The sequence below is a fragment of the Muntiacus reevesi genome, chromosome 14 (genome assembly GCF_963930625.1).
Source record: "Muntiacus reevesi chromosome 14, mMunRee1.1, whole genome shotgun sequence".
In the NCBI taxonomy this organism is placed as follows: domain Eukaryota; kingdom Metazoa; phylum Chordata; class Mammalia; order Artiodactyla; family Cervidae; genus Muntiacus; species Muntiacus reevesi.
In genome coordinates this window covers 43,872,016-43,887,879 of record NC_089262.1, presented here as the reverse complement: position 1 = coordinate 43,887,879, position 15,864 = coordinate 43,872,016, and the positions used below count along the sequence as shown (strand labels likewise).

Here is a 15,864-nt window from a genome sequence, read left to right as displayed (position 1 = left end):
GAAGAATTTTCCATAGTTTGTTGTGATCCACACAGTCAAAGGCTTTGGTGTAGTCCATGAAGCAGATGTTTTTCTGGAATTCTCTTGCCTTTCCTATGATGTATCAGATGTTGGCAATGTGATCTCTGGTTCCTCTGCCTTTTCGAAATCCAGCTTGTATATCTGGAAGTTCTCAGTTCATGTACTGTTGAAACCTAGCTTGGAGAAATTTGAGCATTACTTTGCTAGCCTGTGACATGAGTGCAACTGTGGTAGTTTGAACACTCTTTGGCTTGCCTTTCTTTGGGATTGGAATGAAAACTGACCTTTCCAGTCCTGTGGCCACTTCTGGGTTTTCTAAATTTGCTGACACATTGACTCAGTGCTTGTACAGCATCATCTTTTAGGATTTTAAATAGCTCAGCTAGAATTCCATCACCTCCATTAGTTTTGTTTGTACTGATGCTTCCTAAGGCCCACTTGACTTCACACTCCAGGTTGTCTGGCTGTAGGTGATCACATCATCGTGGTTATCTGGGTCATTAAGATCTTTTTTGTATAGTCTTCTGTGTATTCTTGCCACCTCTTCTTAATGTCTTCAGCTTCTGTTAGGTCTATACCATTTCTGTCCTTTATTGAGCCCATCTTTGCATGAAATGTTCCTTGGTATCTCTAATTTTCTTGAAAAGATCTCTAGTCTAGATAATTAAGGTTATTCAGCATCAAATTCTCTTGATCTTATTGTTTACCTGGTTATTTTTATACAATATTTTGATGAATACCCCAGATTTTAGAGTCTCAAAATAAGTTTCAAAGCCTAAGTCAATTACAACTCCCTTTTAAATTTTGTTGTAATAATTACCTGAGCTGTTTTTTCAAAAATAGTTAGCTCTGTGCCTGGAATGTAGAAGTGGTTAATAAATGGTAGTCATTTGATTGATATTACTTTTTTAAGACTTGCCCAGACTGAACAGATGACTCATCCCTTACTCCCAGAGAACCCTAATATGTCCCTTTATAATCTTTCCTCTTCTCAGTGTCATCCCATGGTAAATTGGCTCTCCAGGGGAAGGAAAAACCTGACAGATAGCTTTTCCTGATTTTTCTTGGGGAAAATATTCCTACGCAGTCCATTTCCAAGCTACCAAAATGATTTCACTGAACACAGTTTGAGAAGAGACACACATTTTACTCTTAGCAGCCAGTACACACCAGTTCCAGTCTCTACTCTGAATTCCTAACTCTGAGCACACTAGATCCACCATAGAAGCTAGATGTTCTGTAGATGACTAAAATATAGTTTTTAACTAGTTAGAACTTGATTATAGAGTATGAAATTGGTGAAATTCCTTGATATCAATTTTTTGTTAAATAACCCATAACTTGTATTGGTTATATAACTCCACTCCTCCACCCCCATTCACACACGCATGCATGCATGCGTGCACACACAAAAATTACCCTTGTTATTCATGAATCAAAGAAAAGGAAGTATTCATCATGATATAGTGGGAAATACCCATGCCTTCCCTGAGCAAGTTGTCTACTGACTCAGACGCAGATCTCAAGTTTGTGATTTACTGTATACATCAATGGAACTTAGTCACTTCACCTTTCTTGGCCCCAGTTTCTCCAGAGTTGGAAGCCTAATTAGTATATAATTCCATTTCCTTCTTCCCTCATTTTCCTCATTCTTGTATCAAACTTTTAACTGTAAATTGTGCTAGATGTTTGAAACACAATGGCCCTGGCTGATGAGAATCTTACTGCCTTGTTTTATGAATATCCATTTCACTTGAGGCCATGAATATGCATGCATGCTCAGTTGTATCTGACTCTTTGGGACTCTATGGACTGTAGCCCACCAGGCTCCTCTGTCTGTGGAATTTTCCAGGCAAGAATACTGGAGTGGGTTGCCATTTCCTTTTCCAGGGGATCTTCCTGACCCGGAGATCAAAATGCAGTCAATCTGCATTGACTGGCAGATTCTTGCCAAATGGAGTTATGCAAATGTGCCAAAGGCCAAGATTTTACTTCATCACAGAGTTTAGCACTTTGACACATAAAGGAATTGTTCTAATAGCTTTCTGTTTAAATTAAACAAGGTTGCCCTGATCAGTAAATGGTTCTCTGACTGATGTTAATGGTGTGGAGAGAACCCTTGGTGAACAGCTTTGTTATTCTGCTCTCTGAGTTAGGCTCAGACTGTTTGTAGAGAGGGTAGTTTATTCAGGACTATTAAGCAAATTTGAAAACATTCTTTTGCATTTAAGAAGTACTTAGCCTGATTCTTTCTTCCGTATTTTGATAAGAAAGGCATGAAGAATGACTCTTAAACTTTTGTGTTCTCCTTCAAGGCCAGTATCCACACATTGGCTCTAATGCCTTTGTTCTCTTCAAATGTGATCTCTGCAATTAATTTTCAAAGCCATGTTGGTGTCCAATAGGAAATTACTGTTGGGCACATTTTTCATGTTGTTGAAAGCTATTTTTAAAAAGAGAATTTGTTTTGTTTTTGACAGGGGCTGATAATATCCGGAAATACTGGAGCCGCTACTACCAAGGATCTCAAGGGGTAATATTTGTATTAGACAGTGCCTCTTCAGAAGATGATTTAGAGACTGCTAGAAATGAACTGCACTCAGCTCTTCAGCACCCACAATTATGCACTTTACCCTTTTTAATATTGGCCAATCATCAAGACAAGCCAGCTGCTCGGTCAGTACAAGAGGTATGTCTCAGGAAGGTAACAGCTCTTGTCTGTCAGTTTGTTGCACTTGTGCTGCCATGCTGGAATCTGAAAAAATTCCTCTAATTAGAAATATGCTGGTTATACTGTTTCTCAACATGAAATTTTAGGTGATGAAAAAAGAAAGCCTGTATTAATCTGATGGAAATTATTATTCATACCTCTAACCCCACTTATGGAGATCATAGGTGGTTTTTTTTTAAACCATTTAGCAAAAGTTAGAGGATTTATCTGAATCTATTTCTCATTTATTTTGGAGGGCTAAAGGCCTGGTTATTTAATTTTTGTTTTTTTAGCCTACCAGCTTACTTTACTTAGGTCATTCTTCTTTTCAAGGAGTGTATCATGTGTATTACCATGCATCATTTGCCCTCAGATGTCATGTTCTTGTCACCTGTAATGCCCACTGCTTACTAGAAGCAGTGGGTACTATTCTGTAATCAGGGAGGCTGAAAATTGATGTCTTATCTTGCAAGTTCCATGCCACCAAATACCTTTTAATACGGAACCATTCGTTATCTTCCATATTTAATTTCATTTCTTAGCTTGTATCTCTCCTATAAAAGCATGAGACTAATTCTGAGCAGATAACCATGGTCTCAGCAGAGTTTCTGATTCATGGTGCTAAAGTAATAAGATACATGAATAGCTTTCAAAACTTAAATGATAGTGAAGTTTAACCTTAAGTACAGTGAAATCTAAACTTTTGATGTATTCCTTTTCACCTGTAACTCTCAGGACATGTTCTATCACCACCACCTCCCCCTACTTCAAAAGTTCTGTGCTTTTCTTTTATTAACTTTAGAATAATAGAAGGCACACTGCCCTTTAGTCTGAAAAACAGATGAGGAGTCAAGGATATAAGATGTTCTAACTCCAGACTCCCTCCTACTTTGTGCAGAACCTATTGGCAGATAGCTTTGTCTCTGTACCTGCCTTCTTACCTGTGAAATGGGAATAATGTGATTCTTTTTTAATGAGAAGTGAGTGGGATTAATTTCCTAATTCACTTTGAAGTGTACTAAGTGTCAGAGATACCATATACAGAGTATTTTCATTTATTTTAGGAAAGTAGTAAAGAAGGCAGGACTTTCTTATTAAACAGAGCTTATATGTATCTTTAGTTGCCTCATTCAGCATTAAGTAGAGCTAACCTTTTTGAGATTTTGTGAAATACCATACAGGTAATATTAAATGATTAAGATAAAAAAGAACAATACAAATCTATTCAGACAATCAACAATGTGCAGATCTTCAGCATTGTAATTGTGGTGCCTTCCTGATTGCTTCTTAAGACCTCAGGTACATTTTTTAAGCTCTTAACACCAGTTTTTCTGTCTGTAAAATGGATGTAGTAGTGTAATGATGGGTAGTTATAAGTGTTATATTAGTTCATGATTATAAGGTGATTTGCTGAAAAGGCATTGGTATTCTGAGATTTACTGTGGGAAATATATGAATGTATTACAGAATATACATAAACAATATAACATTTTGTGTGTATTAATAATACATGTTTAATACATTATGTGTAGTAATACATAGATGTATTTATACATGAATAAATATAGATTATGATATGAAATAGATAATACGTAACACTTCAAATCACTTTAAAGACATGTGCTATAGCTGAAAAGATTTTATTTTGCTTTTAAATTAGAAACTGTTTATATGTTTCCATAGACATCAAAAAAGTGAAGCTAATGTGTTCTAGAAACCTAACATATGACTCATAGTAATCCTCCATAGGAATTAAAGACTGCTACATTGAATAAAGGTAGCGTGTAACAATTAATTGCTTAAGAGTATGCCATGTGATTGTTGGCTGGCTGCCTCTTCTAGGAAGAGGACAGCTATCTAACTTCTGTTGCTTCAAATTTTTGTTGAGATGAGACAGAACCGAGAATACATTTGTCTGACAATTCATTTTTTCAGTAAGAAGAGGTTATGAATGTAGGGTAATCATAGATATACTTTGAAAATTATTCCAAGCTTGTATATACTGGAGCATATGTATCTTTGACTTTCCTTTTTATTCATATCCATTTTAAATGAATTTTCTACAAAATATCCACTTATGATGGAATTTGCAAATGCTGTTTTGAGGACTGCTCTAAGTGAAGCATTTCCCTGTGATTACATCCACACACACTATACCAGGTGTATGTTTATGTTTTAGACTACCCTAATTGATTTCATGGACAAATTCCATTGCAGATCTTGAACTTGAGACATAGTGAAGTGCTCAAACTTACTTTGAATTTGAGAGAGAAAGAAATGGAAGCTTCCTATTTTCCCCATTGCTTGTACAACAGAGGTTTCTCCGTGTAGTATTATGATGCTTTCCTGAAATACTTATAGGAATGTTTTAGGAATTAATACCTTTTTGTTAGCGTAAAAATGGAATTATGAAATTAAATCTTGAAATTTTTATAAACAGTAACCTCAAAATTGTTGGGAGTAGGTATAAATAGAAGAGGAGAAAGAAGATTAAGAAGTAAACAGAGTTACATATTCTTTGAAATGAGTTGAGAAGTGGTCATTTGTTTATTACTTCCTTTCCTGAGCCTAAAGGTCCCTGTCCTGTGCTGTTTCGTATAAACATTTCTATCTGCTCATTTGTGTGCACTAATTGCCAGATGCTAAAAAGATGATGTTTTACTGTGCAAAATACCTGTGTATTTTAGGTAAAATTCTGTTCTTTCAGGATCAGGGAAAATGCAGTCAGTTTACCAAGAAGCACGGAACAGTACTTTGATACAGTTACAAAAAATGAGGCATAGAGGCTCATCGATTCTTTCCCCACTCCCATTGAAATTATTGCATTTTGTGCTTAATGTATTTGCAAAAAACTTGCAGTTATTTACCCTATCACTCAAGTAAAACTGTAAGAATTCATTTATCATTTAAGAAGAATATCAGTTCACTCTTGAGCTTAGAAACTGGTAGGAGCTGGTGGAAACCATAGGAGAAAACTGAATTATCACTAGGTGAAAACTGAATTATCACAGAGGGTGAAAATCCTCAGGAAATTATATATTTAGTTTCTCCCTCTGCAATGAAAGTTTTACTAGGTTTGTGTTCAGAACTAAGATAGGAACAATGGTTAAAATTATGGTGTAACCTACAGATCAAGAGCATCATGCCCCATTATTTTGTTGCTTTTTTAGAAAGCAAATGGAGTCTTGTGCATTGCATAGTTTTCCTTTCTGTAATTTACCTACTTGGTAATGATCTGTGTTTAACTTATCAGAATTTTAAGATTTTGTGCCTTGAGACTGGACAGTAGAGAAAAACATTTTTTAATAAATAAGCTTTTTTTTTTTTTTTTTTTGGTAATAGCAAAACACTGGGAAAAAGGACACCCTTTACATACTGTCTGAAAGCCAAGCAGTTCTTGCAACAGATGTTTGTTGTATTCACTTTAGGGAGATGTAGTTACCACAGTTTTCCAGAATTTACTCATATCAACTATTTTTCTCTGTAGAAAACATAATATAAAACTCTATAGTTATGTCAAGTGGCCCATTTGATTCATTAGGGAAAATTCTGATCTAACTTAAATGATAAAGCTTTCTAAAACAAGAATCATCTTAAGGGTAAATAGGTTGATTTTTTAATTTGTATTGAATTGTAATTGTATCTAATTTGTTTTACAACTCCCATAGGAGAGCATACTTCAGTTCTGAAGTTATTTAATAGATCAGGAGAATTTTATGAGAAGTTAAGTTGATAGAGTAGCCAATAAAAGTAATCCTGTTTTTTTCTTTACACAGTTGATTCTTTTACCTCCCAGCTTTTTCAAATCCTATTTTCAGTTTATTGGGCATTACAGTGTCTTAAAAATGGCACATTTTGTCAACATGAAAGACATGGTTTATCTTTTCTGCAATCTAATCTGATTTGATATTCTTTCATAGCTTAATCCAAAAGTACTTAATTTTTTCAGAGATAATTCATAAAAAATACTGAATTAACTCAAATATTTTATGTTAGAGAAAATAAGAAGTATGAAAACTAACACAACATTGTAAATGAACTGTGAAGTGAAGTGGAAGTCGCTCAGTCATGTCCGACTCTTTGCAACCATGAGGACTATATAGTGCATGGAATTCTCCAGATCAGAATACTGGAGTGGGTAACCTTTCCCTTCTCCAAGGGATCTTCCCAATCCAGGGATCGAACCCAGGTCTCCCGCATGGCAGATGGATTCTTTACCAGCTGAGCCACAGGAGAAGCCCAAGAGTACTGGAGTGGGTAGCCTATTCCTTCTCCAGCGGATCTTCCCGACCCAAGAATCGAGCCAGGGTCTCCCGCATTGCAGGTGGATTCTTTACCAATGGAGCTCTGAGGGAAGCCCAAAAATCAATGGTACTTCACTTTTTAAAAATTTTAAAAAGGATTTAAAAGTGTGAAACATAGAAATTTGAAGTAGAATTATAAGGTTAGATCACTATTGGTTCCATGGCTCATTAATTGAAACATAGGAATGTATAGCTTCTAAATTAAAATATCAGCAGTAAAGTTGAAATTTATGATTAGGCGTTTCTCAGTTTTTGTTCAGTTGTAATTTAGTTCATTATTGTGATGTACATGCTTCCCCCATGGCTCAGTGGTAAAGCATCTGCCTGTAATGCAGGAGACTCAGGAGATGCAGATTCAATCTCTGGGTTGGGAAGATCTCCTTGAGGAAGAAATGGCAACCCACTCCAGTATTCATGCCTGGAGAATCCCACGGAGTGAGGAACCTGAGGGGTCTACAGTCCATGGGGTCACAAAGAGTCAGACATGCCTGACCTTGCCCACATGCATGATGTACATAGAATGTGGTGTTCTATTTGAGAAGAATAAAAGCGTATTTGCAGTTATGTCTGTTTTCATTCCAATCCCAAAGAAAGGCAATGCCAAAGAATATTCACCCTACTGCAAAATTGCACACATCTCACACACTAGCAAAGTAATGCTCAAAATTCTCCAAGCCAGGCTTCAACAGTACGTGAACCATGAACTTCCAGATGTTCAAGCTGGATTTAGAAAAGGCAGAGGAACCAGAAATCCAATTACCAACACTTCCTCGATCATCGAAAAAGCAAGAGAGTTCCTGAAAAACATCTGTTTCTGCTTTATTGACTATGCCAAAGCCTTTACTGTGTGGATCACAACAAACTGGAAAATTTTTCAAGAGATGGGACTACCAGGCCACCTGACCTACCTCTTAAGAAATCTGTATGGAGGTCAAGAAGTAGTTAGAACTGGACATGGAATAACAGACCGGTTCCAAATCAGGAAAGAAGTATGTCGAGGCTGTATATTGTCATCCTGCTTACTTAACTTGTATGCAAAGTACATCTTGCAAAATGCCAGGCTGGATGAAGCACAGGCTGGGATCAAGATTGGTGGGAGAAATATCAAAACCTCATATATGCAGATGACACGACCCTTATGGCAGAAAGTGAAGAAGAGCTAAAGAGCCTCTTGATGAAAGTGAAAGAGGAGAGTGAAAAAGCTGGCTTAAAACTCAACATTCAGAAAACTAAGATCATGGCATCTGGTCCCATCACTTCATGGCAATGGAAACAGTGAGAGACTTTTTTTTTTTTTGACTCCAAAATCACTGCAGATAGTGACTGCAGTGATGAAATTTAAATATGCTTGCTCTTTGGAAGAAAAACTATGATCAACCTAGACAGCATACTAAAAAGCAGAGATATTACTTTGCCAACAAAGGTCCATCTAGTCAAAGCTATGGTTTTTCCAATAATCATGTATGGATGTGAGAGTCGGACTATAAAGAAAGCTTTAGCACCAAAGAACTGATGCTTTTGAACTGTGGTGTTGGAGAAGACTCTTGAGAGTCCTTTGGACTGCAAGGAGATCCAACCAGTCTATCCTAAACGAAGTCAGTCCTGAATATTCATTGGAAAGACTGATGTTGAAGCTGAAAATCCAATACTTTGGCCACCTGATGCAAAGAATTGACTCATTGGGAAAGACTCTGATGCTAGGAAAGATTGAAGGTGGGAGGAGAAGGGGACAGCAGAGGATGAGATGTTTGGATGGCATCACCAACTCGATGGACATGAGTTTGAGCAAGCTCCAGGAGTTGGTGATGGACAGGGAAGCCTGGCCTGCTGCAGTCAATGGGGTTGCAAATAGTCTGACACGACTGAGCAACTGAACTGAACTGTTATGCTATAAACATTACTTAGCATGCAGGATCTTTGTTGTGTCATGTGGTGTCTTTCACTCTAGTTGTAGTGACTGGGCTTAGTTAACTAATAGCATGTGAGATCTTAGTTCCCCTACCAGGGATTGAACTCAAGTCCCTGTATTGCAAGGCAGATTCTTAACTACTGAACCATCAGAGAATTCCCCTAGACCATGTTTTGATTATCAATATTAATCTTTTTTGAATAGTACTTTTAGTATTTACCATATCATGAATAGTTTATTTAGTTCTCACTTTTAGTCTAGACTTTTTCTGGAAGAGAGTGCTAGTATATGTTTTATGTTACTTAACTATTACATTTAATTATAATTACTTCTTTTATATAGATAACTATTTCTACATTTTATATATTTCCCTCTTCTTACAAAGGGTCAGAGAGAGTTTAGAAAGATTGTAGTTTTGGGGCACTGTTTGTAAATAATCTGCTAGTTTAAAATTTTTATATTTATACTGCCTGACGGGAGAGCAGTTCTTTTTTGGTAGCTCTATAAAATAATGAATATCATCTCTGATTTTACATGACAGATCTTTTATTAGAAGTGCAAAGCAGTGTTTAAATCACATAAAATCCTAGCTTAATTTAATATTACTTTCTGTATATGGAGAGTAACATGTGTGTCTCTATGTGTTTGTGGTATAATCATTGTAAAGTGTCATATACTTTAAATCTTAAGAGTCTTCCAAGTATCTTGACCTGCCTCTTGGCAGTATTTTAGAATACTGAATTGATTTCACATAGAACAGTGTACATACTTATTGTGTGAGCAGTTTGAAAACTCCCTTATGGGACATAGATTTATCCTAAAATGATATGAGATACATTTATTTTTTGTCCATCTCTTACAGATGTACTCCATTCTGTTACAGTTTAATCTTGGGGAAAGGAGAGAGTTTGGGAGTCAGTTTTCCACTGAATGACTTGGTGATGCTTTGAAAATGTTTACTAACTTGCAAGAGAAGCTGAATCACATTCATTTTAATAGTTTGTTACAAAAGTGTCATTATTATAGAGCAATTCTTGAAGACTATTGAAATAGTCAGAAAATTTTACTTAATCTACTTTCATGTGCTTTTTATATGCACTTCTTGAAAAAACTTAATTTGTATATTTGATTTCATTGATTCTAAATCTAGCCACATTAATCTCACCATTCTAGGGAACTCTGTAGATCTGTATTTCTTGTACCCACAGGGTAAATTTGAAAATATTCCTTGCCTACTGAAAACAAAAGAAATTCCCATTAACAAATATGTTACATAAGAACATTACATAACAACAACTATCAAAATCCCACTTAGGTGGGATAACAAAGTAATACATTTGAAAATATAACAGTATATGCTCATAAGGAGTTCGTTATGTTCTTTTATAAAACTCTCATTTCTTTCCACTTTCTTTATTCAGTCACCTGTATATCTTCATTTTATGTAAAGCTGGCAAGCTTTGGAACTCAATTCTTACTTTTCTCACCAGACATTTCAGTGCCCAGCTCTCTCACCTCCGCCCCTGTAGTATTCTTCAGAGTTTCCTGATTAGTGCATCCCCACAGCTCCTCCCTGCCTCCCTATTCCTCAACACAGACCAGAAAAGAACAGACTTCCTATCTGTTTTTCATGATGCCAGTCTTAAAAACCAGTGTTTACATCTCATTCCTTCTAGAATCAAATGAAACACCACAGATTTAATACATTAATGTGCTTGAGAATTGTATTCTCTTTTTTTCTCTCTCTCATTTCAAACTACCACTTATACTATTCCTGTTGCCCTAGGAAAATCACCTAAAGATTATGTGTCACAAGAACTTTTGCTGAATACCAGTGGCTGAGACAGATATCCTCCTTGTGACTTCTCAAGGCATCCTGGGCTTATCCTAATCATAAAAATTAGAATTAATTGCTTGTTAACTTTTCTGTATACCCTTCAAGTTTGCAGGCTTCTTGCAGGACAGGATTTCTGGTTTATGTCTCTGTGCTTGGTCTTTGTTGTTTGAATGAGTACTACCTCTGAGCCTTTCTGGATGAGCTTTCCTGTTGGCTTAATGCCATCAGCATTGTCTAGATTCCCCTATTCTCCTTTTACTCATTATGAATCATCTATTTCCATCCTTGAATATAGAAATTTTCCTTTTCCTCTGCACTAAACCCTGACCTTTGAATATTGCTCATTACCAGATCTTCTGTGAAACCTTACCACTCTGACCATGTTAATACTTTTCAAAAGTGTCAATCTATTAACTACCATATTCACAAAAGTTTGTTTTTCATGTCCTTTTATCTACTTCACTTTATTTACTTCACTTGAGTACCTTGCTTACAACAGGTTGTTTCTTTCTTCCCAAGTCTCTCATAAAAAGTGAGGATGCCTTGCCTGAATAATATTATTTTAATATGTTTTTAATTTATGGCCTGTCTTTTAACTATATGGAGCTTATTTCACTTTCTGGCACCACAAACTTATCTTTTACTGCTTATATTTCTCATGTGGAGACTGGTAGATGGTAAAGTTCTCTGGGAACATAATTGAGATGATTTTAAAGCAATGAATTCAATTTAATAAAAACAAATTTAGCTTTGTAAATTAATAAAAGTATTTATTTTATTCATGAAAGTTTAGAAGGATTTCTTAAATTCTTACATTTAACAGTTTTTCTTCCTATACATATTTAAATATTTTATAATAATGAATCATAACCAATGCAGTTAGAATTGTATTTTATCCTAACAGTATTATTTTACTTCTTTGTTATTTGAAGCAATATTATTTGGTTGTTTGTACTGGTGAATTTCACCCTTTATATCTGTACTTCAATTTTGTAGCTTGTAAAAATAAGTGTTTAGTTAACCCTCATTCAACAAAGGCAACAAATTATTCTGAGGCAAAAGTTTCCAGAGCCATCTTTCTGGTTCTTAGCTTTATTTATTTATTTCATTTGCAAAGAAACTCAGCTACTACACATTCCAAAGCTTACAAAGTTAATAAAGCATTTGTTGAGCTAAATTTATTTGAAAATAGACACATAGTTAATGTCAGTAAGATGCTTTGAAGATAAAAAGCACAATAAGCGTTAGTTATTATCATTATGATAATTATTATCATTATTATTATTACATAGTGTCTGCTTAAAAATACCTTTGGTTACTCTGGGATGGCTGCAACTAATGAGAGGAGTTAATCTGCTGGGTTTTATCCAGAACTAGGGATTTGAGACTTAATACACTAAAGGTCTTTTGTTTGTTTGTTTCCTAAGTAGATCAAGATATATGTTTATTCTCTAAAGAAAAATACTTCCTATAATGCCGAAGCATCAGAACTCACTTTGAATAGTTTGAATATTTTCTTATATGTCTAAGGATAGGTCTGATGGGTTGTAAAACAACCTTTTAAATAGTTGAAACCTTTTATTTCTTAACTATTTCTCCCTGGTATAACAGCTCAAATTTATAATGTGTATGTACTTAAAAAAATAAAATATAAGAACTTAATTCTTATTACAAAAATGAAAAATTACACTTTTAGAAAGTCATAAAAATAATAACTAATTACATAAATTAACTCCTATAAGAGTATTTTATGATGTTTCCTTAGGTTGTTCTTTAGAAGAAAGACTTCAAAATTAAGCCAAATTCCTTAGAAGAAACTGAAAAGATTGTCATCCCATATCAGAGATAAGGGAAATAGTGGAACATTTCAATAGGCAGATGTATGAGAGTCACATGTACACCCAGCCTCATAATCAGAAAGACATTAGTGACATGTCTGAAGAAGACATTCCCTAATATTATTGCAAATTAAATAAGAAAAGACCTCAAGAGAATGAGAAGAGAAAAGGTGCCTGGAGCCAATGAATTACAATTGACAACCTAAAGGCAGTTGAAGAACCAATTGCTAGAGTGATCGCACAGCTATTCACAGTGTGCAGCAGACAGAGCGCAGCCAAAAGCTGGAACAATGCCTCCAGTTCAGCAGCATTGCTTCAAAAGAATGGAAAGAGGGGAACGGGAAGAGCCACTGACCCCGAGACCAATTTCCAGGCAGCTGCACAAACTATATACTGTAATTAAAGGTTTTGACCAGTAATCACAGTGAAGCCAGACTACAGAAAGTCTAGGGAACCAGCAAGGTTTATAATGAGTCAGACATCCTTAACTTAAAACATGGAAAAGCAGGTAGAAAAACCAGTCCATTTCTGGCAGTGACTTTGAAAAGCTCTGTTGTGTTAGCACAGATATGAAAAGCACATATTTTGGGCCTTCCTCCTGGAAGAAAAAAAACATATAATGAAAGATACCTGCTTTCATCTTTTGAGATGAAAAGACTACTCTGCCGCTCAGAAACAGGCATTTTCTCCTTGCCACTTCATATTTTTTCTTTACCTATGAATCGCGTGTGTCTGTGATGAAAACAATGAACTAGACGTGAGCAGTGGTACAAACAATAGACTGAATAGTGCTTAGAAGTGGCCACTCTTCCAGTGCTCCTGGGCTCTGGTAGAAATGAACTCATCTATACCTGAGTAATTTGTCTATAGAACCTCTTCTCCTTTTTGTTCATTGGTGTCTAGACTCATTCTTTTTCTTTCTTTAGTAATATCTCTTTATGTAGAATTCCATATTCAGCCACAACTCTCTTATTTAAATATTTGCATACCCACTTTGAGTATTCATTTCTTAACAAAAGAAGTATCTAGTGGTTCAAATGCAGGTAAGATTCAGACTTTCAACACAAATAAGAATTGTATTCTTAAAAGAGGCTAATGAAGCAAAATAGCATCTGGCTTTGCAGGCACTGCATAGATCCCTCCTGACTGGGTCTATTACATTCTTTAATTTCTTTACCAGAAGTTCTGAAATTCAAATTTCATATAAATATGTGACCAAAAATTAAAAAAAAAATTTTTTACAAGTTTTCTACTATGTTATGTTAGTCACTTAGTCGTGTCCCTGTGGACTCTGTGACCCTGTGAACTGTAGCCCGACAGGCTCCTCTGTCCTTGGGATTCTCCAGGCGAGAATACTGAAGTGGGTTGCCATTAGAATTTCATTTTGTTATATTAAGCCTTATAATTAAACATGTTCAGGAGTCTGAACTCATTAGTGTGTGTATAGACTGACTGAGTTTAATTCACTCCACACCTGAAATAAGATTATGGAGCTTGAAAAGAGTGCTCTGTAAAGAATGTTTAGACAGTAAATAGCTCCATAAAATAACTGGAATTATTTTCATAAGTGATAAATGAAATCAGTTGTGCCTGATAGGAAGAAGCTTCTATGTATGAACTGTGAAATAATTTGGATGTTGCATAGAATGATATGATTTTAACATGGAGAATTTGTAATATATTATTTATTTTTAGACTGTAGTTATGACTAATAATTTGTCAAGCCAAAACAAGTCTTTAGTGAAAGAGGCCAGAGTGGAAAATCTGGGTAACTTGTATAGTTTAGACAAGGAGAACAAAGAAATAATGAAATGAAAATAGAGTTTGGCAGGGGAATCCTTAGAGAACAGCTGGTTGAAGAATTCAGTTGTTAATGGTACTATAAAAGAAAGATACTCTCTCATCATGATTTAGCTCATTGCGTTGAGAAGAAGATTGAATAATTAGAGGGAGTATGAAAAAATAGCCCCAAAATGATCATGAATTAGAGGTATAGTCTATATGCGGTAAGTTCAGTCACTCAGTCGTGTCCTTTGCAACCCTATGGACTGTAGCACACCAGGCTTCCCTGTCCATCACCAACTCCTGGAGCTTGCTCAAACTCATGCCCTTTGAGTCGGTGATGCCATCCAACCATCTCATCCTCTGTTGTCCCCTTCTCCTCCCACCTTCACTCTTTCCCAGCATCAGGGTCTTTTCCACTGAGTCAGTTCTTCGCATCTGGTGGCCAGAGTATTGGAGTTTCAGCTTCAGCATCAGTCCTTCCAATGAATATTCAGGACCGATTTCCTTTAGGATGAACTGGTCTGATTTCCTTGCAGTCCAAGGGACTCTTAAGAATCTTCTCCAACACCACAGTTCAAAAGCATCAATTTTTTGTGGTCAGTTTTCTTTATAGTCCAACTCTTATGGCCATATATGACTTACATGCAGTAAGCAGTATCATTAATACTGTTACTGGTATTGTTATACAAAGGCAGGTCCTATGCCCAGACTAATGCCCCAATTCTCCAAAACATAAAAGCATAAATTCTTAAGACAGAACACCTTTCTTTCTTGTTACATATAAAGATTTACATTTTACTTAGTTCTAATATAGTTTCATTTAAAATGGTACTTGTCAAACTTATTGGAAAATGAAGTCTAAATATTTAGACTTAATGTATGGGTAGAGATTCATTAAGTCTACAAATACATGTTTCTGCAGGTTTGGGGAAATGAAAAATGATGCTGAATTTCCATATTTTTATTTTGACTTTGATGTTCTTTAAATCTCAAGTTTTGACACATTTCTATTTTTTCTTAATAATAACTTTTAATGATTTTTTAATATTAATATGCAAATAAGCTCATTTTTTAGGTGAAAAGAGAACACAGATGTTAAGGTAAAACATGAAATCACTAAATTGCTTGAACCTGTTATAGCTAGCAGAAGTTTTTTTTATTAATATAGCTTATCTTTTTTACGTTTACAAAAAGCTCTCTTTTTCTTTTTGTCTTCAAAACTTTTATCAGCACAGTTTTTTTGCTCTAGGGAAATGGCGGTTTTTCTGTAATGATTCTCGGTGTGCAATGCCCTTTAATTATTTAGAACGTTAGTTCTAGCAGTGTCAATGTACAAAGTATAGAATATTTTGTCAAATCTGTACTAACTCCAAATGAGGCTCTGGACATTGCTTCTTTGGGTAAAATGCTAGATAATCTGTGTTTTTATAGTTTCATCTGTTAAAATGGAATATGAAAAT

At 35.4% G+C, this 15,864-nt stretch overlaps 1 protein-coding gene across 1 annotated transcript in view; it reads left to right on the top strand.

Annotated features, from left to right (window-relative positions):
- Positions 1–15,864, top strand: part of ARL15 (ADP ribosylation factor like GTPase 15) — a 448,900-nt gene that overhangs the window by 224,737 nt on the left and 208,299 nt on the right. Inside the window, exon 4 of the mRNA XM_065905256.1 lies at positions 2,502–2,710. Coding sequence (XP_065761328.1) covers positions 2,502–2,710 — 209 coding nt within the window. The remainder of the gene's footprint in view (positions 1–2,501; positions 2,711–15,864) is intronic.